The sequence below is a fragment of the Hypomesus transpacificus genome, chromosome 4 (assembly GCF_021917145.1).
Source record: "Hypomesus transpacificus isolate Combined female chromosome 4, fHypTra1, whole genome shotgun sequence".
Lineage (NCBI taxonomy): Eukaryota > Metazoa > Chordata > Actinopteri > Osmeriformes > Osmeridae > Hypomesus > Hypomesus transpacificus.
This window is the reverse complement of record NC_061063.1, coordinates 1,562,304-1,573,845: the sequence shown is the minus strand read 5'-3', so window position 1 is coordinate 1,573,845 and position 11,542 is coordinate 1,562,304. Positions and strand designations below refer to the sequence as shown.

General features: G+C 43.4%; 1 protein-coding gene across 2 annotated transcripts; it reads left to right on the top strand.

The window, feature by feature from the left end:
- Positions 1 to 279: 279 nt before the first annotated feature.
- LOC124467081 (chitin synthase chs-1-like) lies at positions 280 to 10,691 on the top strand. 2 transcript variants are annotated; one of them, XM_047019198.1, is made up of 23 exons: positions 280 to 381; positions 1,418 to 1,553; positions 2,079 to 2,267; positions 2,804 to 2,967; positions 3,370 to 3,591; positions 3,805 to 3,958; positions 4,285 to 4,781; positions 4,925 to 5,014; positions 5,173 to 5,331; positions 5,448 to 5,622; positions 5,801 to 5,902; positions 6,004 to 6,145; positions 6,334 to 6,534; positions 6,844 to 6,959; positions 7,139 to 7,307; positions 7,507 to 7,686; positions 8,030 to 8,444; positions 8,602 to 8,636; positions 8,790 to 8,854; positions 8,992 to 9,102; positions 9,339 to 9,553; positions 9,700 to 9,805; positions 10,084 to 10,691. In XM_047019198.1, the coding sequence occupies exons 1-23, from the start codon at positions 356 to 358 to the stop codon at positions 10,165 to 10,167; spliced, it is 3,753 nt and encodes a 1,250-aa protein (XP_046875154.1). In that variant the 5' UTR covers positions 280 to 355; the 3' UTR covers positions 10,168 to 10,691. The 2 variants fall into 2 exon arrangements, with proteins under 2 accessions (XP_046875154.1, XP_046875155.1); XM_047019199.1 differs by having other exon boundaries at positions 324 to 381; positions 1,424 to 1,553.
- The last annotated feature ends 851 nt before the right edge of the window (positions 10,692 to 11,542 follow it).

The following is an 11,542-nucleotide window of genomic DNA, read 5'->3' as shown; positions in this document are numbered from 1 at the left end:
GGTTATGGTGGGTGTTACATGGGTGGGCGTGTATGCCACATCAAAGCAAGCGAAGGGACTGGCCATCTGGGAAGGCAAAAAAATGAAAGCATGACCTAGGCATTAACTAATACAGACTTTGGTCATTTGGGTGTGAGTGTGTGTGTGTGTGTGCGTACGTGTGTGAGAGAGTTTGCATGTGTGTTACACCTTGTGTGTGTTTGTGAGACAGGAGAGAGAGAAAGAGAAAGAGAGAGTTTCATAGCAGAAAAACCCCTCCAAGTTCCACCTACTTTTGCATAATTTCCTGTTCCTTAAACAGGTAGTGGTATATATGAGGTGAAGGTATAATTATACACATTAAAGAAGCACAGACATGGCAGAGCTCAGAGATAACCTCAGGTAAGTCATTCACTTTCGGAAAAAATACTGGTACTGGAATTGGTATGGTAGGCTGTACAATGTTTTTGGGAGAAAGGGTCATTTTATATTTACATTACAGGTTTATTTTTGATTGTGCCTAGAAGCTTTTGCTTTTCTCGTCTCTTCTAAATCATCCATTTGTCTTGCCCTTGGTTTCAATGGTGCACACAATTTTGAAAAAGTTATTCATATTTGCGTTGATGTAATGCAATTTTCAGAGATTAGCAATTTATTTGAGTTTTGTCAAAAACATTTTTGAAAATTGAAAGGTTGTGGAAGTAGGCCAGACTTTATTGGAATAATCTGGTGTATATGTATGATTTTTTGACACAATTTTGAAAGAAGATTTGCGAGGATTAAGCTATTTTCAAAGATTAGTGATTTTCTATCATTTTATTTGAAAATTAATTGAAGTAAAGGCTGTAGAGGTATAACAGACATTGTTAAGATACTCTGTTTGAGGTTTTATATTCATACAAATATTATAAAAGTGGACATTTTTCAAAATGGAATGGGTAGTTTTCACCCGGTCCCCAACGCGACGCTGCAAAGTAGCATCTTCCGAATGTGAGACAAATGTCGAATATGAAACTAACTTCACCTCAGTCAATTAACACACCTTTTCGACGTATTTAGTGTGAAATGCTGCACGCCTTGGATGACTTGGGTCGTACTGATTTCACCGCCTAGTGTTTCAGAACAACGTTTCCCAACAACGTCTCTCCGATGGTCTTTCCTCTACCTCCACTCTGCTCCGCGCTCAACTAAACTTTTTACTCTAACTTTTTTTATACTCAAACATCTCCGCTACTTATTAAGTGGTGTAATAATCGCGCTACACAGCGAATCGATAATGAAATTCGCTGCCAACGCTTTTAATAATCGATTTAATCGATTTAATCGATTCGTTGTTGCAGCCCTAATTGCAATAGATAATATTCAGGGGTGAGTGATCCTGGTCTATGTGCTTGAGGGGAGCAGTCCTAGTCACCCCCTGTCTAACTGTGTTGGACAGGAAAAGGTGGGATGTCTGTAGAGACGTGCCTCCCGTCGAAGCTCAGAAGACACCATGGAAGCTGGTCAAGGTTCTCCGTTTACTGTCTATCGCCCTGGTTGCCGTACTTGTGTTCGGTCTCGCTGTGGGCAGCAAGGTAGGAGATTATTCTCATGTTTTACAGCACGCATCATAATTGTAGGGTATGTGGTGACCACATGTTTTGTTTAGAATGATGGATTAACACAAAGGATGGCAAGGTGGTTATTCCTCAAATATTTTCGCAAACCAACTTTATCTTGTAATAAAAAATAATGCGTTGATACATTATTAAAGTATGCATACATTTATAATTTATTATATATTTACTTGGTCTAACTGCTCTAAGTGTTTGCTACTTCCATGTAAAATATCAAACATGTTTATAACTGTAATATCGGGAATCAGTCAATGGCATTAATTCAATCTATGGATTTTGGATATCTGTTATTTAAAAACAAATGTTTTAGAAACATGACACCTACACGCTGCGTTCAAAATAGTCTAATTAATTCTAAATTGAACTCCATACACCTGTTAATAGGCTTATTCAGTGTGCTATGATGATTTGATTTCGTATAAATTATCAATCAACTTAGTTTTCAAGATGTATAATGATTCTGTTTATGTGATTATTTTGCAGTCTTTCTTTCTGGTCCTGATAACCCTGTCCAGTAACGTCACTCACACGGTTCCTGCTCAGAACAAGCCACTGCCTCTGCTGTGTGTCAGCTGCGCCATGATATGTCCAAGTGTGTTGCTTCTCATCAAAAGTCTTTGGAAGTTTATCTTCAAGAATTCCCAGACGCCCAAGAAGGTCACGGCTCTCTGGGTAAGGACTCATCAATAAAAGATGCCACCGAATATACTGAATTAAATTCAATTTACTTGATTATCACAGCACACAATATGCAGACACAGATGCAATTGCGTGGCTGCGGCTCCACGGAGGGATGGAGGGGGGGGGGGGGGGGGGGGGGGAGGAGGGGGGGGAGGAGGAAGGGGGGGAGGGAGGGGAGCATTTCTAAATTATATTTTATGACTTCCTTGTGACGTTATATGTTCCAGTATGTGACTTCCTTGTATGCAGCACATTATGTAACAAAGCTTAATCTTAAAACACCAAGGGTTTGAAACATGAGTTCCCAATTCCAAAATCTCAACCACATCACAATTAAAGTTTAAGCTATGTTACATAATGTGCTGCATACAAGGAAGAAAATGTGGCCTTGCCACTTTGAATACTGTCACCCATGTTGTCAATCATAAATAGGAGCATTGCTAGATTCATACACAACAAGATGCCACAATGATGTAATAAGCCCTCAGGAGAATGAGTGAGTTATGCCTTGTTTTGTTCTTTTCTAGGTTGTGGTTGTTGAGTCCCTGGTGGGTCTGGGATCAGCGGTGCTCACTGTGATGGCCATGCCACATTTCGGCATTGTCACCAACGCTATGATCCTGAACAGTTTGAGTCTCCTCTCCTCCGTCCTCCAGGTTGCTGCCCAAAGTGTGAAAGGCCATGGATACCGGTACAACTTGATTTAAATTGGGAGAGCGGAGGGACCTTTGTTACATAAGACGCTATTATTTGTGATAACCTAACTTACTGTAAATTACTAGGGCTAAATCAATCTGTCACTTCCTGTAGATCTCGTCTGTAGTTTTTGTTGTTGTTGTGGGGCTCCATGTTGATAGATATACAATATTTTGGTGGCGTCTTCATGCTTTATTGGATAGAGGCAGTTCATAGTTGACAGGATGGCAGGGAGAGACAGAGACAGAGACAGAGACAGAGACAGAGACAGAGACAGAGACAGAGACAGAGACAGAGACAGAGACAGAGACAGATGGGAAGAGATGCAGCATCCTCCACTTTGACATCTTCTCGACATCCTCCCCTCCCTCACTTCCTTCATTTCCTTCTTCCTCAGGTACCTCTGGCCCTCCATCCTCTCCATTGTTCTCACACTGGCGGGCTATGTGCTCTTCATTGTGAGCTACCTGCTTCCAGAGGGGGGGGAAAGGATGGAGCTCTGGGTGGGGTTGGCTATCGGCTCTGCCCTCCTGGTGTCCCTCACCTGGTGGCAGAACTACTTCACACTGTTCAACAACAGCTTCCTGGATACCCTGGTTGAAGATATGGAGAACAGCAGGTGGGACACACAAGGACATCTACATTTTTATGTAGCATTTATTATCTTGAGCAGTGAGACAGTGTGTGAGAAAAATACAGTGTTTATAGCCCTAACAAAACGGGTTGAAAAAAATCTTCCAGTACAAATAACACTTACAAAAAATCTTAAACCAGTCAACCTTTAAAAAACAAATGTGACAGGTGAATTTGAAGTGTTGTGTAACTGTTACAGGACCGTGGTTCACATCCTCTCCAGTGTGGTCAGGATCTTGGTGACAGGGGCTGTGGTTGGAGCCTACGTCCCCCTCTCGGGCAGAGACTGGTCAGCACTAACCTCAGTCGAAGAGAAAGAGAAACAGCTGGTACTGACTGTGATGGCTATCCAGGTGAGCCTGCCTGTCTGTCTATCTGTACCACTGTCTGTCTCTCCATCTGTCTGTCTGTCTGTCTGTCTGTCTGTCTTTAGATCTGTCTGTCTTTAGATCTGTCTGTCTCTAGATCTGTCTGTCTGTAGATCTGTTTGTCTGTACATCTGTCTGTAGATCTGTCTGTCTGTCTGTCTTTATATCTGTCTGTCTGTAGATCTGTCTGTCTTTAGATCTGTCTGTCGGTAGATATGTCTGTCTGTACATCTGTCTGTCTGACCGTGCACATTGTGTATACCGTATATCATTTTATAAGTATAAGTATAAAAAGGATCCCCTTGCTCCAGGTTGGGTGTGCCGCCGTGTGCCACTGGTTTGCAGTGGTGGCCTGTAAGATGCACGCACTGCGCCACGCCTTCGTCTTGCCCTTACACCTGGCTTCCATCGCCGTCCTGGCCGTGTTCCTGGTGCCCATCAGTCTCGCCTTCAAAGACTCCTCGCCCAATGCAAACTACACCTTCACACAGTACTGCGCTGACATGGCAAGCGACGAGGTCCCCAGCCCGGCTCCCGACTGGTTCCAGGGTCTGGTCATGGATGTCACTCGGTCTCTGTGCCTGAGGGAGATGTCAGAGGAGATGAACATCGCGTTGATAGGAAGTGCTTCCCTCTGCTGGTGGCTGGGGCTAGTGCTGTCCACCGTCTACATCCTATTTATGAAAGTGGGGCGTATAGAGAGGACCCAGGACTTTTTTGTCAGGAGGATGTACGAGGGGGCGTTTCTCGAGCAGTCTCTTCTGCTCAACACACGCTTCGTGGTCAGACACAAGGAAAAAAAAAGGAGGTGTGTTTAATCACCACTTTAAAACATCACTTTGTCAGTGTTTTTGTGTATGTACCTCAAAGTAGATACAATATGTGTGTGTGTGTATGTGTGTGTGTGTTTTTTTATGAGTTTAACACTAACTCTCTTTCTCCCAATTCCAGTAAATGTGAGAAAGTGAACGTGTTCCTGTGTGCTACTATGTGGCATGAGTCATATGATGAAATGATCAAGATGTTCATCTCCATGTTCAGGTAAGAACAGACAGTTTAACATCCTATCGAAGACGACACCATGGCAGAAAATCCTTCAGACTAATATCTCATTTTCTTTCTTTCTTTCTTTCTTTCTTTCTTTCTTTCTTTCTTTCTTTCTTTCTTTCTTTCTTTCTTTCTTTCTTTCTTTCTTTCAGACTGGACAAATACAGGCCAAAGGATAACAGCCACCAGGATGTAGAGTTTGAGTCCCATGTCTACTTTGACGATGCTTTTGTAGATGTGAAGGGGAGCCGAGATCGACACGTCAACGAATACGTCGAGACCCTGGTGGACGCAATCCGAGAAGTTTACACGTAAGACAGATCCATAATCTGTTCTATCACACACACACACACACATACACACACACACAGACAGATTTCCTTGTTGACATGATGTAGACACTACCCTTCTAATTCTACTCTCTCAGTATTTTCCTGGAGGAGGACCCCAGCATTTTCCGAGACAGACCGCCCATGCCCGACCAGTTGATCCTGAGAACACCCTACGGAGGTCGGCTGGAGTATTCTCTCCCACAAGGAAACAAGCTGATAATACACCTGAAGGACAAGAAGAAGATACGCCACAAGAAGAGGTGGTCGCAGGTGGGCAATACTAAAAATGCATTTCACAACCTTTTTCAATTCTGTCGCTTCAAACGCCACTATAATTTACTGTAGTGTATTTCTGTAGTAGAAGTATTCCCAGGCTGTTAAATAGAACGCTATGAATTATTTGTGTGAAGATAAAGGAAACTCAATCCATCACCTAACGTATTTGTAGATCATGTACCTCTACTACATCCTTGGCTGGCGTCTCACAACTGGCTACTTTAAGAAACTTGACAAAGGTGAACCCAGGGAGGAGTTGGAGAAAAGCCTAAAGGTGAAAAACGTGGGCGCACACACACACACACACACACACACGCACTACTATGGCAGGATATATGTGTGACATGAGTGTTTCTGTTTTGGGGCTACTTCTAGAAACAACAGGAAAACACCTATCTCTTGGCTCTGGACGGAGACACAGACTTCCAGCCCGCTGCAGTGATGCTGCTGGTGGACAGGCTGAGGCTCTACTCACATGTAGGCGCCGCTTGTGGCAGGATTCACCCCACTGGCACAGGTACGCTCAGCCGAGACATCCTCTACTGCACTGCAGACACCGCACACCCACATCCCTGCAGACACGCCTCACCTAGAAAGCACCCTTGTTCATTCATACACTCCCACAGACATGCCAACACACAAGCACACAACCTATCCACACGCAGACCTGTAAACACACACACATTTACACCGGTTTCCCCACAGGTCCGATGGTGTGGTACCAGAAGTTTGAGTATGCAGTGGGCCACTGGCTGCAGAAGACAGCAGAGCATGTGCTTGGCTGTGTGCTCTGTAGCCCTGGCTGCTTCAGTCTGTTCAGAGGCGCCGCCCTCATGGACGACAACGTCATGAAGAAGTACACCATAACTGCCACGGAGGCGGGCCACTATGTACAGTACGACCAAGGTACTAACATAACTAAAATAACTTTATTTGTCCGTACCAACAACAACAGAAACGACTTAGGGGAGCAGTCAAATTCCATACAATACAGGTGCTTATCCGTCTATCTTTACAATGTGACGACATACAGGTGTCTGATGTTTCTACTTCCTCTCACTTTCCTTCCTGCTTCCCCCCCCATCTCCAAACCTTTTCTCCTCCACTCCTTCCCTCCTCCGCCCCCTCTCCTGTCTCGTTCCCTGCTCCCCCTCCTCTTCCTCTCCCTTCATCGTCCTCCTCCCTTGTCCTGCTTCTCCTCTCCCCCCCCTCCAGGTGAGGACCGCTGGTTGTGTACTCTGCTCCTGCAGCAGGGCTGGAGGGTGGAGTACAACGCTGCATCGGACGCCTACACCAACGCCCCCCAGGACTTCAAGGAGTTCTACAACCAGGTCAGGGTTGGTTTGAGTAGTAGAACCGCCAAGTAACAAAATAAAATCTTTATGAAAAAAAGATCACAAATATTTTATTTTCATTTCATATTTGTTTAACGGTTTAGAGTGAAATGGGCTGTTGTGTGTATCTCAACTTGGTCTTGCGTTTTACCCCACCCACCCTCGACCTTATGCAGCGTCGGCGCTGGGGTCCTTCCACCATGGCCAACACCCTGGATCTGCTTGGTACGGGCTCCGTGACGTCCGAGAAGAACAGCTCCATCTCCAAGCCCTTCGTCCTCTACCAGATCCTCAGCATGGCAGCCTCCATTCTGGGCCCCGCCACCATCTGCCTCATGACCGCAGGTACATGCAGCAGAGGTGGTTGGGTCACAGCACTTGAGTCCAACTGTCCAGTAGATCCCTATTGGGGGCTTGTGAGCCCTGACAGTAATGTTCTGGGCTCCTTCTTGATGGAAGGAAGAGGGTTTGCTTTGAATGTGATGTTTGTCGTGGTGTTTGTTTTGTGAATAATACTTTGTCCAACTTTGTCGTTGTCTTTCAGGAAGCTTTTCATTTGTTTTCAATATCCATCCCAACGACTCCCTTTTCATCGCTGTTGTGCCCCCCACTATCTACTTCATACTGTGCTTCAAGCTGAAGTCGGACACACAGATAACCATTGCAGCCGTCATGAGCGTTTTCTATGCTTTCCTGATGTTGGGAACGGGCTTGTCCATCGTTGGTAAATAACAGTGTTTCAGACCCCATTCACTTACATTAGCATTGCTAACAATGCTAACAAACTTCCATGAACTATAAAATTAAGTGTATCAATCACACCTTTCACACCCTCTACTCACCCTTCAGATCCTTTCCTTACCTTTCACCCCCACCCGTACCTCCTTTTCACCTCCTCTATCTTCTGCTTACCCTCCACATTCTCTCCTCACCCACCATACCCTCTCCTCCCTCCCCGCCCTGTCTTCCCCCTCTCCCCTCTCCTCACACTTCACATTCTCTCCTCACCTTCTACCCTCTCTTTACCCTTCATTACCTCTCCTCACTCTCTGTACCCTCTCCTCCAGGTTCCATGGTGGAGGAGCAGACCATTTGGACCCCCAGTGGTCTGTTCATCATCTGTACCCTTCTGCTGTACACCATCACGGCCATCCTCCATCCCCAGGAGGCACCACTGGCCATCTACGGCCTACTTTACTTCATCTGCATCCCCAGTGCCTACCTCCTCCTGGCCATCTACTCCATGGTCAACATGAACAATGTCTCCTGGGGCACCAGGGAGACCGCAGGAGCAGGCAAGCAGGCAGCCAAGCCGCCCAAGACCTTGAGACAGCGCCTCCTACAGGGCTTGCCGGACTGCTGCAGGTGTCCATGCTTGAGAGGAGATGGTATGGAGATGATGCCGGAGGAGACAGTGGTGATGGGCCAGGAGGTGGGGATGAGGGGCCAGGAGACGGATGTGAAGCCACAGGAGAATACAAGGTACAACATTGTGACATGCGGTGCTGTGGTAATGGCTGTAACATTTGAATTCTGTTCCTACCACATTTTCTTTCTGGAGGTTTCTGGGCTCATGACTCTTTGTGTGAGCATTCCTAACTGTCTGTTTGGGATATGTTTGTGTCTCTCTTTCACCCAGGTATCTGGAATCTCCTCCTCCTTTTCTGGAGCAATGTGAGTCCTGACTTACAGTAATGTATATCTCATCTACACCTTTACATTGAGAAAGAGCGGGATAGAGATTTAGAGAGAGAACAAAAGAGATTTGTCTCCACTCAGGGAGATTGACAGTATTGTCTACAGTGTGTATTCTGTTATGTTTCACAGGCTGGGTGACACAACTTCAGACCAGGACTGAGGACTATAATTTCAAAGAAGAACATCTTCAAGAGGTAAATCCTTCTCACACTAGATGACGTGTAAAGTAAAAATGGAAGTATAAGTTAATTCAACGTTTAAAGGACAAGTTAGAGGATCGATGTAGCTAGTTGATGATGAAGTGGATGAACAGCCTCATGTTTCCCCACAGGAAGAGGAGATCTTTTTTATAGATCTGCAGAAGCGTTATCTGGAACCTCTGAAGGAGGACAAAGTGAAGCAGGATCAGATCACCAATGACCTCAAAGACCTAAGGAACAAGGTAGCCTGAGTCCTGTGTGTTAGCCTGTTAATTAACATACATTAGCATTATTATTTGAATTGGCCTTAGTATTATGTAATTAGGATTGGATAGCTACGTTACCTCTTTCTACTTTCAACTTTACATTTATGTTTAGTTGTTTAGCAGATGCTGTCATCCAAAGCATAGTACAACCTCCTTCTCCAAAATCCCTTCTTCCACTTTCATCCTTCACTCTTCATCCTCCTCCTCTGCAGGTGACGTTTGTCTACTTCATCTGCAACGCCCTGTGGCTGGTGGCCACATTCTTCCTTCAGCTCATCGGCAGTTCTGTCACCATCAAGATCCCCAAAGCCAGCCTAAACCTGACTGCAACGGGGGAGTACGTCTACATAGACCCCATCGGACTCATGTTCCTTCTGGGGTTCGGATTGCTCATCTTAATTCAGTTCCTGGCCATGCTGTATCACAGGTGATTGACTAGTTTATTTTGTGTACAGTTTTTGTACATTCAGCTTTTGTGTAATTTCAGAAACCTTAATTTACCAGATGAAATGTAAATGTTTCTTTTTGTTTGTGATTAATTGAGATGTTTTTCGGATGTTTTTCTTGTTTTAGGATTTACACCATGATCCACTTTGTGGCGTTTGTAGACACAGAATCCCAGAATGAGAAAAAGTCCTCCAAATACAAACCACCAAAGAGACCAGAGGATACAGCACAGGTACATAAACTGGACAAAAAAAAAACATAAATAAATAAACAAAGCAAACATTTTTGGTTATTTAACCATTGGTATATATATGAGATTCAAATGTCTGAGAAGCCCATCTGAAATGTTTGATTGACACTGATTGGAGTGATTGGTAGTGTAACTGGTAGTTGTGCTGTTGGTTTTGTCCTCTCAGATCATTTGACAACCTTTTATGTTCATTACATAATACTACATTATCTCGTAATTATATTATTTGAACCTCCTTGTTGGGCCTTGACATCGTACAGCTTGGGGAGAAAGAGAAGAACAACATGGCGAGCACTGAGGTGGAGATGTATCGACGGTATTCTACTGCAGGGACCATGGTGTGAGGCACCTTCTGGGACTTGATAGCTTTTTGATTTAGCTTAGTTAGTTGATAAACATGACTTTAAGCATTACATTAAATATGATAGTCCAAACTATCAAGGTTGCTTGGTCAACTATAGGTAAATCTAGGCAAAAGATTTTGGTTTTGAAATGTAAATACAAACAGTATTTTTTAAACCAAAGTATTAGTAGTGAAATTGAAAGATGGGCTGTTTCTGCTGAGGGGTGGGTGTCTGCATGTGAACAATCTACTGCTACTATGGCCAAGTCTTTGAAGCCAAGTACATTTAAGACAAAGATGAAGTAGTTTTGTTGTTTTATTGTGTGTTAAGTCCTCCAACTGAGGTATTACTCCTACACTGTATGTTTGTAAAGGATACATTTTATCTTTCAAGTGTTCAATCGGATTTCATCCATAAGTATTGATATAAATATATATTTAACTGAGAATACTATTATTAATAACATATTCATTCTGCACTTTAAACTTTGGGGGCATTCAATAAATTGTTTGTTTCAAAATACCCTATCTTGTCTTGTTTCACTGATCTCTGGCCCTCTTAACAGAAAGAACTGTGTTTTTGGTTAGAGATAGTGACAATAAGTATATATAATAGTCATTCTTAATGATAATCACACTGCATTTCCATATATGCCCATAAAGTACACTGATATTCCCAGTAAACATCATAAACTTAGTGATGGAAAATCTTTTTATCTCACAGCTCACATCGTAACATTGGGGAGTAAATAAACAAGAAAATCAGTGAAAGAAAGAAAGAAAGGCAATAAGGTAAAAGCTAGACTTATTGTCATATGTAGCCATAAGAGCTACAACATAGTGGCATATTTCATTGTATTCCATTCCATTGCAGACACCTTCATGTTAAATATTAATTTCATTTCAATGTGTTTAATGACTGATTCTTTGGTTTATTTGCATTGGGTTCTCCTTACATATTGAATCATTATTTGAAAAAAAGTAATTCACTCAGGTCTGCTCCAGGTTCCATTTTTTTTTTTTTACAGCCAGACCAGTATAGGCTATTCTCTGGTTTTTATTTGTGTTTCTTTGTCCACTGTTTGTTGTGCTTTCCTTCTACATGCATCAGCAATCAATAAAGTGTAGAAGATACCCAGACTACCATCTACCACTCCATCTACTGTGAAAATGAGACATTAACTTCTGGGATAACCACTGGTTCAGTGCAGACCTACTGCTTAGCAGAGGGGTCACCACACTTGACCTTTCCCAGACAACATTGTCTAAGCTTCTTTTTGTAGATGATGAATAGGTGTTAAAAGTGTAGCTGAACTGGCCATAAACTAAGCTGATATATGCTCTAGAAAAATATGAAGGTAATATATTGTCCATCT

Excerpts from the sequence above, each read along its gene's own strand:
- LOC124467081 (XM_047019198.1), top strand. The coding sequence starts at position 356 with ATGGCAGAGCTCAGAGATAACCTCAG. Across the intron at positions 2,968-3,369 it reads GTGAAAGGCCATGGATACCG|GTACCTCTGGCCCTCCATCC; the intron begins GTACAACTTGAT and ends CTTCTTCCTCAG. Across the intron at positions 7,687-8,029 it reads AACGGGCTTGTCCATCGTTG|GTTCCATGGTGGAGGAGCAG; the intron begins GTAAATAACAGT and ends CCTCTCCTCCAG.